Source organism: Sinocyclocheilus rhinocerous, unplaced genomic scaffold (assembly GCF_001515625.1).
Source record: "Sinocyclocheilus rhinocerous isolate Xijiao unplaced genomic scaffold, SAMN03320098_v1.1 scaffold3015, whole genome shotgun sequence".
Classification (NCBI taxonomy): Eukaryota; Metazoa; Chordata; class Actinopteri; order Cypriniformes; family Cyprinidae; genus Sinocyclocheilus; species Sinocyclocheilus rhinocerous.
In genome coordinates this window covers 150082-162925 of record NW_015661992.1, presented here as the reverse complement: position 1 = coordinate 162925, position 12844 = coordinate 150082, and the positions used below count along the sequence as shown (strand labels likewise).

The 12844-nt window shown below is 36.6% G+C and overlaps 2 protein-coding genes across 3 annotated transcripts in view; one reads left to right on the top strand and one right to left on the bottom strand.

Moving 5' to 3' along the window:
* LOC107727124 (zinc finger CCCH domain-containing protein 7A-like) overlaps positions 1–6521 on the bottom strand; it is a 24670-nt gene extending 18149 nt beyond the window's left edge. For both annotated transcript variants that reach the window (XM_016536902.1, XM_016536901.1), the window contains exons 1-10: positions 6382–6521; positions 5751–5852; positions 5383–5422; positions 5096–5293; positions 4391–4549; positions 4233–4313; positions 4017–4070; positions 3908–3947; positions 3027–3334; positions 2695–2938 (exon numbers count right to left, since the gene is read on the bottom strand). In XM_016536902.1, the coding sequence (XP_016392388.1) occupies positions 2695–2938; positions 3027–3334; positions 3908–3947; positions 4017–4070; positions 4233–4313; positions 4391–4549; positions 5096–5293; positions 5383–5422; positions 5751–5818 (1192 nt within the window). In that variant the 5' untranslated portion in view covers positions 5819–5852; positions 6382–6521. The remainder of the gene's footprint in view (positions 1–2694; positions 2939–3026; positions 3335–3907; positions 3948–4016; positions 4071–4232; positions 4314–4390; positions 4550–5095; positions 5294–5382; positions 5423–5750; positions 5853–6381) is intronic.
* A 1678-nt stretch (positions 6522–8199) lies between these two features.
* LOC107727130 (group 10 secretory phospholipase A2-like) lies at positions 8200–11503 on the top strand. The gene is made up of 4 exons (XM_016536912.1): positions 8200–8663; positions 9953–10121; positions 10656–10762; positions 11198–11503. The coding sequence occupies exons 1-4, from the start codon at positions 8627–8629 to the stop codon at positions 11344–11346; spliced, it is 462 nt and encodes a 153-aa protein (XP_016392398.1). The 5' UTR covers positions 8200–8626; the 3' UTR covers positions 11347–11503.
* Positions 11504–12844: the final 1341 nt, after the last annotated feature.

Sequence of the window (12844 nt, the reverse complement as noted above, 5' to 3'; positions counted from 1 at the left end):
AATCATTTAAGTTTTTTATTTTTAATAAATTTGCAAAGATGTTAAAAACCTGTTTTTTGCTTTACCATTATGGTGTATGGAGTGTAGATTGATGGGGGAAAAAGTCATTTAAAGCAGTTTAGCATAAGGCAGCAACTTAACAAAATGTGAAAAAAATTGAATATTTTCGCAAGGCACTGTAGCTTTATGAAGTTTTTCTCAGCTCGCAGAAGCGCTGCAGGTGCATGATGTGATATGACCATGTGAATCCTCATGTTCTGTTGTTTTAAAAATACTCTTTGTGAGAAGCAGTCAATCAGCAGAAGTTAAAAGCAGCTTGTAAGTGTATAAACAAACGCTAGCTTTATATTTTTTCTATTCAATCTACTTGTTTTTCTTTGTGTGTGTGTGTGTATAATATATATGTGTATATATATACACCTTGCTACGTGTACTGCGTTAGGCTAACCGAGACTTGTCATTTGCACTTATATATTGTTGCTCTTTTGTTAGTTTTGACTGCTTTTATTGTCCTCATTTGTAAGTCGCTTTGGATAAAAGCGTCTGCTAAATGACTAAATGTAAATGTAAATGTTTCGCGCATGTAAAATTAATCCCCGGGAAACAAATGTTAGTATTTTTTAATGGGTCACAGACACATATCTTTTCTAATTTAATTAAATTCGAATTTAAAATAATCTTGTTGGTTAACGGTTAATAATTGGTTAACGAGCGGCGGTTGTCGGTTAGGAAAAATAACCGAAATGAACATCCCTAGTCGACACAGCATCGTCTTTTATGGCGCTTTTCCACTGCGTGGTACGACTCGGCTCGGCACGGCTCAGCACGGCACGGCACGGTTCGGCTCAGCACGGTTTGCGTTTCCACTGCAGTTCAGTACCGTTCCCCAGTGAAACACCCCCAAAAAGTCACCCGGCCGGAGCCGTACCGTGCCGTACCATGCAGTGGAAAAGCACCATTAGTTTCAATCTTTAAGAAATTGGGTTCTGAAACAGGATGTTTTTATAGTACAATGACCTCTTATATGTCAAAAGATCAAAGGGAATTTTGGTTTCTCAGTTCATGACCCCTTTAAGAACAAATTCATGTACGTGCAAACGTATTTTTCGTGAGATATTCTCGTTCGTACAAATACAGAATAATCCATGCAATTAACCACAAATTCACCACAAATACACCAGGAAACATGCTCAATAACGTAACATTGCTGGGTAACAAATATTTATGGCTGGTAAATTATCTAAATTCATGTTTAGGTGAGGCAAATGACTAATTTTGGATCCTGGATGCAAGTATGTTGAGATGACCAAAGCCCAAAGTATACTTCTGTATTGATACGACCACTTGTAGTGTATGTCTTTTTAACATATAAGCCTTTTGTGCTCGACACATATACACTAAAAAGTTTAATCTTTATCCAATGTCTGCACTTTTTCTCTCTAGAAGTTTTAAGCAACAAAAAGTCTTTGTCGTATTTTATACTAGATTTCAACACGGGTGTCTATTGTTGTTGCATCTCCAGTAGCTTGTTATTGTTTCTTTTTCTATTGCAAAACAGAAGGTAGGGCCAGTGTTGCCACACTAATGGACAAAATTGGTGCAAAAAATTTGGCTGCATATGTACTATGCTCAACCCTCTACATGACAAGTAAATCTCTTGCATATGTGACTAAATCTTCACTCTGGCCGGCTAAATGATGTCTAATATTAGCCAATGGCTAATAAATTCCCAGGTTTCACTCACCAGTGTGTGAGTTTGAGGCCAAGTATAAGTTTAGCACAGATATATTTTCACTCTCCGAACACACTGACCGAGCGCTTCAGAGTTTCTCTCTCCGTCAACCGATCTCTGATATTTTTCAGTTCATCTGAATGGATATGCAGCGCACCTGTATTTGATGTACCGTAAACTGTAGTGTAAGAGAGCGAGAGAGTCTTACATAACATGCAGAATTGACGCACTACATGTAAACAATATTCTTTGTTGTATTGTCCTGTCAAAATAACGGAGTTCCTTTGGAATTCTTCAGCTTTTAAGAACTGCAGGGTTTTCCGGTAGTAGGCGGAGCTAATGCGCAAACTGCAATCTCATTGGCTGGCGCTCACCTATCATCATCCGTTTTGATTTCAGCAAATCAGTTCGAGCGAATGCACACAACCTGATTAATATTCATGAATTCAGCAGCTCGTTAATCCTTAGTGTGTTTTATATTGTTCTTAGAATTCGTAGTATTATTATTATCTTATAAGTATTATTGTTAGTTTTTCCCCATTTTTTACAGAAACACTGAATGACTAAAAAAGCACCACCACCAGTCCTAAGTTCAGTTAAAATGTCTATGCATTCATACATGTTACCAAGTTTTAATTCTAATTGCTAAAGTTCTATCATTAAACAATACTTGATAATCATAATATCATGTTATAATGCTTGACTGACTGATGTTAAGAGTGTACTTTCAGATATTTAAAAAGCTGTGTGTGTACATGTATATTTGTGTATATTTATATGTATATGTATATATAAAATCTGTCTGGCGAGTAAACAAAAGAATTTACTAGCCAATGGCAATTCAATTGCCAAGGTGTCTGTAGAGGGTTGATGCTACTATTGTGTCACATGCACATATAAAAACCAAAACATACTTTGGAATTAAGATCCTACTTACTAAGAAGCCATGATGAGCAACGCACCTGTTGGAGACTCTGAAATTGACAAACTATCCAATGAATCCAGAGGTGATGAAAATGTGTCCAGACCAAGAGAATACAATGAAATTGGCTTGTGATACAGTGCGGGCAAATTTACTGTGCACTGTGGAGCCATACTCAAAAACGGATGGCCCAGGTGGGAAGGCATGAGCAAAGAACTCTGTATTGAACTACTGACGGCAATACTGGTCGGTAAAGGAATAGGTCCATCCACTGTGGGAATATCCTGGGTGGGGGAAAAAAAAAAGACAAACATTAACATGTCTTGTATGCACTCAAAACAAAAGCAAAAATGTGGCCCTTCTCAAGCTTACCAAAGACGACTCAGGAGGACTTGCTCTGTCCAACAGCTCATCCAGATCATCCCCGATAATATCTGTATCATAGTCCAAGCGGGTGTCTGGTACTGTGTACGAGTCATTGGGCCTGGTTCCATTAACCAGAGGCATATGTATGGGCATGGGAACAGGTTCTGGATTATGGGACTCAACCGGGACGACCGGAGGTGAGATGACACCAACAAGAGGCTTGGACTCTACTTCTTCCTTCTCACTTACTGTAGAGCACAATGGCATACTGACTTGTACCGGGCCTCCCATACCCTGCATATACTGGTCCACTTCTATGGAGACAAGGAGGCATTGCTAAGCGTATTCATTTATTTTTGTTTAAATGTATTATACACACTACTGTTCAATATTTCAGGGTCTGTAAGATTTTTTGTTTTTGTTGTTTTTCAAGGAGTCTCACCAAGACTGTATTTATGTGATTAAATATACAGCAAATATTGTTAGATATGATTAGTATTTAAATTAACCATTTTCTACTTGAAACTATTTTAAAGTGTATTTTATTCCTGTGATGGTAAAGCAGCCATTACTCCAGACTTCAGTGTCATCCTTCAGAAATCAGTTGTGCCGCTTACTATTTTTAACTATATTATAATATTTATAAAGCTTTTTTGTTATATTACTTTCAGAATATTTTTTGATATTTTTGATAAAAAGAATAGAAAAGAGCAGTTTATTAAAAAAATAATTATTTTGTAACATTATAAATGTTTTTACTGTCACTTTTGATCAATTTAGTGTATCCTTGCTGAATAAAAAGTATTAACTTGCTAAAAAAAAATCTTACTGACCCAAAATTTTGACCAGTAGTAAACATTACTGATGGTAGGTATACACTGACTTACCCATTTCAATATCCTCCACAGAGGAAGAGCTGTGAGAATGCTGTTGGGAAATAAAGCAGCTCAGTAGGGTTGCTGTAATTAATTATTTTAAACACACACACCATCCTACCTTATCATTAGCCGCTCCTGATAGACTTGAACCGGGCAAAACATTTAAGGCAGGCTGATTTCAGGAAAGAAAAAGAAAAGAAAAAAAGTCTGATCAGAGTCAAATAAATATGGATTATGAGTTTTATTTTCCCTGGCACAATTATAACAGATTATTTTAACTAAATACTTTTTCCCCAACTAGCTATAAAGTAGACACACCCCTAATTTTTTTTACCTTGCTTCTGACATAAGCCTTACGGATTTTCAATCCCAACATTTTGGCAAGCTCCTGGGTCATTTCAATCACATGAGTATCCTGCAAGGCAAATGAAACATGAAGAACCAAGTAATGTAAAAGGGCTTGATTAAAACCCAAGAGTAAAGTGATCTGACCTGAGGCACTGCCATGGAGCATTTAGCAACCACCTCGTAAGCCTCTTCATGTCTTCCCAGTTCTTTTAGACATCGAGCTTTCCGGTAAAGTGCTCTGTAGTTGCTTTCATTGAGTTGAAGAGCTTTTTCAGAGTCCTCTAGGGCTTGATCGTGCAGTCCCTGCATCAATAACCACAAACACATTACAGTGAATAAAAAAAAAAAAAAACTGGGACAATTAACTTTGCAGCATAAGCAGTCATCAAACACTGCATGGAAAATCACGGCTTGCTCGTACACTTCCATTCAACAGTTTTAGGTTTTCATATTTTGAAAAGAATTATATTATTCTTAGCAAGGCTGTAATAGCTGTGATAACTGCACTTTAAAATACCAGTTTTCTATTATATTGTAAATTCAAGTGTAATTTATTCCTGTGATAGTGAAGCTGAATTTTCAGCATCATTACTCTTCAGTCTTCAGTGTCACATGATCCTTCAGAAATCATACTAATATGCTGATTTGCTGCTCAAGAAACATTTTTATTGCTATCAATAATATGTGAAACTGTTTTTAGGGTTCTTCAATGAATAGAAAGTTGAAAAGAACAACATTTGAAATAGAAATGTTTTGCAACATTATAAATGCCTTTGCTGTCATTTCTGATCAATTTAACACATCCTTGCTGAATAAACATTGCATGTCCATATGAATGCGTGCTCTTACAATGTTCAAGTAGGATGCAGCACGGTTCGCATGAAGCTTCTCTCTCAGGTTGTGAGAGATGAGGATGTCCTCTGATCCTGCATACTCTGCTATGTTTAAGGCCTCTGTGTACAATTCAACAGATCGCGCCCAATCGCCTTCAAGGAACACATCATTTCCCTCACCAAACAGATTCCTCACCAAACTCTGGATGAACACCTAGAGGAACGAATCAGTGCATAATATAAACATCTAATGCACAACTGCGATCAGTGCTGGATTGATTGTTGTGAGTGGAAACCACATACCTCATACTGCTCTTGAGTGCCAGGAAAAGGCAGGGTAGACCTACGATTGAGTAGAAGATTAAGAAAACAATCTGAAACCATTACAACACAGGCGCAAAGAACATGTGCAATGACAGATTTGCCGATAAACAACATGTCATGAATTAGTGAGGTTGGGTGACATAAAGCTGCGTGTAATTTGCATTCCAGAAAGTGTTTGAACCGCAACCAAATTCCTTTGATAGGACAGAAATAAAACATCAGTGGATGAAGTCAGCCTGAAACTATTTCTCTCCTTTTCCCTCTATAACACAATCTGAAGCCACTGTAGTCGTCTCTTCATGATCGAAACTTGCCGATGCTCACAGGTTCACACACTGAACACTTACTGAATGAACTGCAAGCCCTTCTGAATGTCCTGCCACCGGCTGCTTCGGTCCTGGCCTGTGGCTGACATCTTCCCATGCGTAGGACGTGACTGTGATCAACACCTATGATTTAAGTGATAAATATATACGGAAATCAGACAGATACATTGATTTAACACAGACTTTCCCTACGTATCACGTACTGACATGTCTTATAGTGAAATGGGAAAAGTAATGGAAAAGTATTCCTGTTCTGCTCTTTGTTTTCTCAACAGTGATACGATGCTCGACTTTTATTCACGCAAAGTGATGCTTCAGAACAGTTCGTTTCAAAGAAATCATTCGGTGATTGAACGATATGGTGCCAGTGTACAGCCAAATGCTTTCACAAACTGGCAACTCCAGTGGGCATTTTTGCTGTAAGGCTGGCACCGAGACTCTGACCCGTTTATCCGTGAAACCAGGAACACGCAGATCTTGTGTGCTAGCCAAATGGTTGGTCACAAAAACTCTTGTGTGGACAGTCGCTAGGTAAACTAGCATGATAGCATTTTTACCGCGCACCTCTGCCCACTCACCCAGCCAAACAGCGGCCACCCGAGGATATGAACGCGAAACAATATAGAAGTCACTAACCTGAAAAAATACTCACCTTAAATAGATCAGTGTTCAGCGGGAAAGAGAGTGCCCCATACAATCACTAATGTTTTCATGTGTTCGTCAATCCTGCCTCTTCTTTGGGCAACGTGATCTTCGTGACGTCTTGTTCACTTTTTCGTTTAGCGGCTGAAGAAGGTTACAGCGCCCTCTTCAGACACACTCAAAAACAGCTGCGTTCATTTCCAAACGGATGGCATGCTAACTGGCTAAATCAATATAAAACATACAATTGTATATATATTTTTTTCTCTATGGTTTACTATACGTAATTATAATAAGCATATTCTTTCCAAAGTTCTTAATTTGAGCAGTGTATTAAACATCAGTTAATTAATGCGTCTTATTTTACATTAAATAACAGTACATACAATTACTTTGTTATTGCTGAAATAATGATCTTTAAAAAAGCATCATATGACCCCTTTAAAGTAGTGCAAAATTCAAAATACAGGTAAAACATCTGCAAAAAAATAATCCCTTCTTATTACAGTCAGTGGTCTATTTTTACGGATTTTTAAACCTAAGATACTTCCACCTTGAAAAATAAAATGGATATTGAATCTGTCTTTGCACAGATTAGGCTACTCAATACAGACAAAATGTTAACAAAGATGCTATTAAAACAAATAGAGTCAGTCAACTCTAATATGTAAAAATAGCCAATGAAGATTAATAGCCTACGTAAAATGGATCCTACACTCTAAAAAATGCTGGGTTAAATATAACTCAGCGCTGGGTTGAAAAGGGACAAACCCAGCTATTGGGCTGTTTTGACCCAGTGGTTGGGTTCAAAACAACCCAATAGCTGGGTTTGTCCCTTTTTAACCCAGCGCTGGGTTATATTTAACCCAGCATTTATTAGAGTGTACGCGAAGAAAAAAGCTTTACTTTTTTTTAAAAAGGGAAAAAAGCCCAGATTCAATTGCCTTTAAATAGTGCTTATTTGTCAATTCAGTTGCATTTAAATTTGTCTACTTACCAAATGAATAAATGCACAATTATTTTTTTATTTTAATTGAGTTTAAATTATTTTGTGAGAAGAAAGAGGAGAGAAACACCTGCATAATTGTGACCGTGGAGCACAAAGCCAATTGAAATTGAGATTTATACATCACCTGAAAGATTTATACATTGCCTGAATAAATAAGCCTTCCATTGATGGTTTGTTAGGATAGGACAATATTTGTCTGAGATACAACTGTTTGAATATCTGGAATCTGAGGGCGCAAAAAAATCAAAATATTGAGAAAATCGCCTATAAAGTTGTCCAAATTAAGTCATTAGCAATGCATATTACTAATCAAAAATTAAGTTTTGATATATGTATGGTAGGAAATTGACAAAATATCTTCATGGAACATGATCTTTACTTAATATCCTAATGATTTTTGGCATAAAAGAAAATGGATAATTTTGACCCATACAGTGTATTGTTGGCTATTGCTACAAACATACCCCAGCGACTTAAGACTGCTTTTGTGCTCCAGGGTCACAATTAATGTAGGAAAAAGGCCTCGATTGACCAATCAGAATCAAATATTCCAGAAAGAATCGTAATACTAATAATCATGTATACAAAGTGCAAAATACTACATCGAATGTTACAGTGTAGATTTTCCGAATTGTTCCAGTTGTCCAGACTGCGATGTGGCCCAGGGTTCCTCAAATCTTGCTCTGGAGGGCCAATGCGCTGCAGAGTTTAGCTCCAACCCTGATCAAACTCACCTACCTGTGATTTTCTAATGATCCTGAAGACATTGATTAGCATGCTCAGGTGTGTTTGATTAGGGTTAGAGCTAAACTCTGCAGGAAAGTGGATCTCGTGGGCCAGATTTGAGGATCCCTGCCCTAAAGTCTAAATCAGTTCATGAATACTTTATATACAGATGCAGGAGGGAGCAAATAGCGGTGTGCTGGCTTGTTCGATCATGACCTCCCAGTTGGCAGCTGATCCAGCTCAAGCTGTTTGTATGAAAAAGCCAACCAGCCATCATAGGGCGGTCCCGAGCTGAACAACAAACCAGTCATCAGAGGGGGTACATTATCCAACACTCCCAGACCTTAACTTTTAACGTAATTTTAACCCTGAGGAAACAGCAGCCTCTAGGAGTGAGAGAGTGCGAGGATTACAGTAGGAGTGATGTCCTGAGATTACTCAGTATCTAAATAAAGCCCAGCACTGAGGAAGTCTGTTTATCCGAGACTGAGCAGAGACTGGACTATTACCTGTGAGCACAATGACTGCGCTGTATCACACATTCCTGCTATTTACAGGTGAGGCTGTTCACATCTCATTTAACTATTCACTCTCACACTGCTTTCTTATATCACATTTTTATTCAATTAAATACGATTAGGGTGCTACTGGACATGTAGTGTTTGTGTAAATACTAGGCTATATAAAGTTGATTTATTTATTAAAAATAAAAATAATTGTTAAAAGCTAATTTGAGTAATGCATTTAGTATTTTTAAAATGCATGCATTTACTCATAGTAGCTTGTAACAATTAATTCTAATGTTTTAAAAACATTTTTGACAATACAGTCAAACTTGCACAGTTGTAAATGTTTATTTTAAAGTTTAAACCTAAGCTAACTTCATTTATTTATTATTATTATTTTATGTAAGTAGGGCAGAGTGGACAAAAGTAGGCTGACAAATTACTTGAAAAAAATCACTTAGAAATTGCTAGGAAACTTCACAAATAATTACAAAGAAATGACAAGTAATACAATAAATGAAACATGATATTTTGAAGAAGAAAGACATACATACTCAAATAATCTTAGTTTTATTTACAACTTGAAAAATGAATTTTCAGAAAATAATTATTTACAAAATTTTAGAAAATGAATTTTTTACAGAATAGATAAATTAAGTAATTCAAGCAAATCATAAAAAAAATATAAACTGATGACTAAGAGCGAAACGGTCATCATTTAGACCCCACACAACTGGAATCTAACACTTCATCAGTGGAACTTCACAAATAATTACAAAGAAATGACAAGTAATACAATAAATGAAACATGATATTTTGAAGAAGAAAGACATACATACTCAAATAATCTTAGTTTTATTTACAACTTGAAAAATGAATTTTCAGAAAATAATTATTTACAAAATTGTAGAAAATGAATTTTTTACAGAATAGATAAATTAAGTAATTCAAGCAAATCATAAAAAAAATATAAACTTATGACTAAGGGCGAAACGGTCATCATTTAGACCCCACACAACTGGAATCTAACACTTCATCAGTGGAATCTGACACTGCATTGGTGAAAAATGGCCCTATTCTTTCCTTGGGAAACTCTGGACAATAGATTTGAGGTTGTTCCGTGAGACTTACAGACGATAACTTACGTAAATGTAAGAGTTACAATAGCGTACATAAATGCAAAATGGGATATTGTATCATAGCATAGCATTATAAGTGGCAAAATATTTTTAAAAAGTGAACAGCATAATATGTTAAATGTCTAAACAGATAAATATAAGGAAAATTGGTTATATTTCAATGAAAAGCCTTGACTAAATTCACCGTTTGACTCTTTTCAGTCAGTATGGCTTCCCTGCAGCCACAGAGGTCTTCACGGAGCAAAAGAGGTTTGCTGGAACTAGCTGGCGTGATCAAGTGCAGCACGGGACGATCAGCTTTAACTTATGCGATGTATGGATGTTACTGTGGTCTCGGGGGTCAAGGGTGGCCCAGAGACAGAGCGGACTGGTAAGACACCACATTACCTACAAATATCTGTGCAGTTCTGTGTAACAGAAGCAACAAATATTGTTTTTTCAATTTGCTTTTTCTTGTTAAATTTACTTCATGCATCTCGGTCAAAGTGTGTCCATTTCTGTGGCATTCCCTCAGACATCCGGAAAAGGCTTACTCCCATCTCTCCCACACACAAAATTACAATTCCCCTTAACCTCAGTTTAGGATGCAGAGACCAATATCGCCGTTCCCAGTGAAAGAGCTCTTCAGAAGTAGACAACGGGACGAAAACGAATAAACAAATCTGCTGATATTATTACACCACATTCCACAGAGGGATTGCTCAATCTAATCTTACAAAGTCAGCAGTTTATCTGGCTGACATTCTCAGCGGCCCTCCATGTATGAGATCACATTGTATTTCTGCAAGTCTACTTGAATTATATGTTACATAATGACAAAACAATTCAAAACCAGACAGAACTGGGCTAGGTTCTCTGTGTCATTTCATTACAGATAATCTCAAGGGCATTTGTTCTTCTTTAGGTGTTGCCACAAACATGACTGCTGTTATGGGGATGCAGAATTTGCAGGCTGTCAGACAAAAACGGACAGGTATCAGTGGACGTGTGAAGAAGAGGAGGTTGACTGCGGTATGATGTGTTATTTAGATATTAAACTGGCATATTTAAATTCTTTTAGAATCACTTTTTATATTATAATAGCCTGGGGTCAAATAAGAAACAGAAAAAGTCAGTAAACCTTAAAAGAGAAAGTAAGCTTGTGGAAAAAATATGACTAAAAATGATTTGTTTGGTCTTTTACTCCAGCTTCAAGAAGTAGTAGTAATACTGGGTGTGTATTATAACAGATGGGAGACTTCAGGCTAAAAAGAGGCAGTGTTTTTAACCAAACCACAAGATATTTTTAGATCTTGTTCCTGCAGTAAACACCATAACGCACTATAGGAAACACTCAGTATATTGTTGAAGAGGCATAATGCATGGTTAAAGTATGGTTTCCTTTACTCTGTATACAAACTACTCATTTTACACAGCCGACAATTTACGTTTATGTCTTCAATGCAGATGCACTTAATGACAGATGTGCGAAAATCCTCTGCCGATGTGACAGGGAAACAGCCAGATGCCTCCGAAAGGCACCGTACAACCAGAAATATGCTCTGTGGCCAGATTTCCTCTGTGGATGTGTTCATCCTACCTGCAACATTTACTAATGCCAGTATAAAATTTGGTAAACAAATCTTTTTGAGCTTGTATTGTATGTTTGATGCTTATTATAGACTTTATATTGTTCAAATCATTTCCATTTTCTACATAAATTTGTATTTTATATTTACATAGTTGACATACAAAAGTGAATGGATTAAAATATGCGCAAAATAATCACAGTATTGCTCATTTTTTAGATATGGCACAGTGTTTTGTGAATAGCACTCCACCACTTTGGTCTGTAGGGGAGAGAGGGGCTACTTGCCACACTAGAATTTCTCAAGATTTATTAAAGTCAGTTTAGACAAATGTGTCACAAACAATAGGTACAGGCATACTAGGACCTGCAGACACAATAGGCAAGGCAAGGCAAAGCAAGTTTATTTATATAGCACATTTCACAATGGCAATTCAAAGTGCTTTACATAAAAGGAAGTAAAATAATAATAAAAAAAATAATAATCACATAAAACAAGGAATTTAAAAACTTTTAAAATGATTTAAAAATGGATTTTAAATGAATTTAAAACAGTTAAAAATAGGAAATGATTATATATAAAATACAGTGCAATCAGTTTGGACGTCACACAGTGCTCATTCAATAAATGCACAGCTAAACAGATGAGTTTTGAGTCTAGATTTAAATGTGGCTAATGTTTTAGCACGTCTGATCTCTTCTGGAAGCTGGTTCCAACTGCGGGCAGCATAATAGCAATAGTCAATAGTCCACCCTGCTGGTGATAAAGGCATGAACAAGGTTCTCAAAGTCTTGACTGGAAACAAAACATCTAATTCTTACAATGCTTTCGAGATGATAGTATGCTGATTTAGTTACTGCTTTGACATGACTACTGAAACTAAGGTCTGTCTCCAGAATCACACAAAGATTCTTGACTTGATGATTTCTGCATTATCTATGTGAATATTAAAATCCCCTGCAATAGCAAAACAGTCAAACTCTGAGGAAATCATTGATAACAGTTCTGTAAACTCTTCAACAAAGGCTGGAGAGTATTTTGGAGGCCTGTAAATAATTATAAACAGAATGCGTGGAGCACCTTTCAGCACAATCTCAAGATATTCAAAAGACAAGTACTGACCAAATGACACTTGCGTGCATTGATAGACATCTTTAAATAGAGCAGCTACACTTCCAGCTACACTCTCCTAACAGCTCTAAAAGTAAAGTTAGGAGGGGCTGTTTCATTGAGGACCGTTGCACTGCAGCTGTCTTCTAGCCATGTTTCGTTTAGAAACATAAAATCCAGGTTGCTTAAGAAGAATGGAAGAAATGTTTAGACCTCTACTGATGAGTAAATCTAGAGTGTGTCCATGATTGTGTGTGGGTTCATGCACATGCTGAATTAGGTCAAAAGTGTTTAAAACAGTTATAATTTCTTTTGAAGTTTTGATTTCTGCATTATCTATGTGAATATTAAAATCCCCTGCAATAGCAAAACAGTCAAACTCTGAGGAAATCATTGATAACAGTTCTGTAAACTC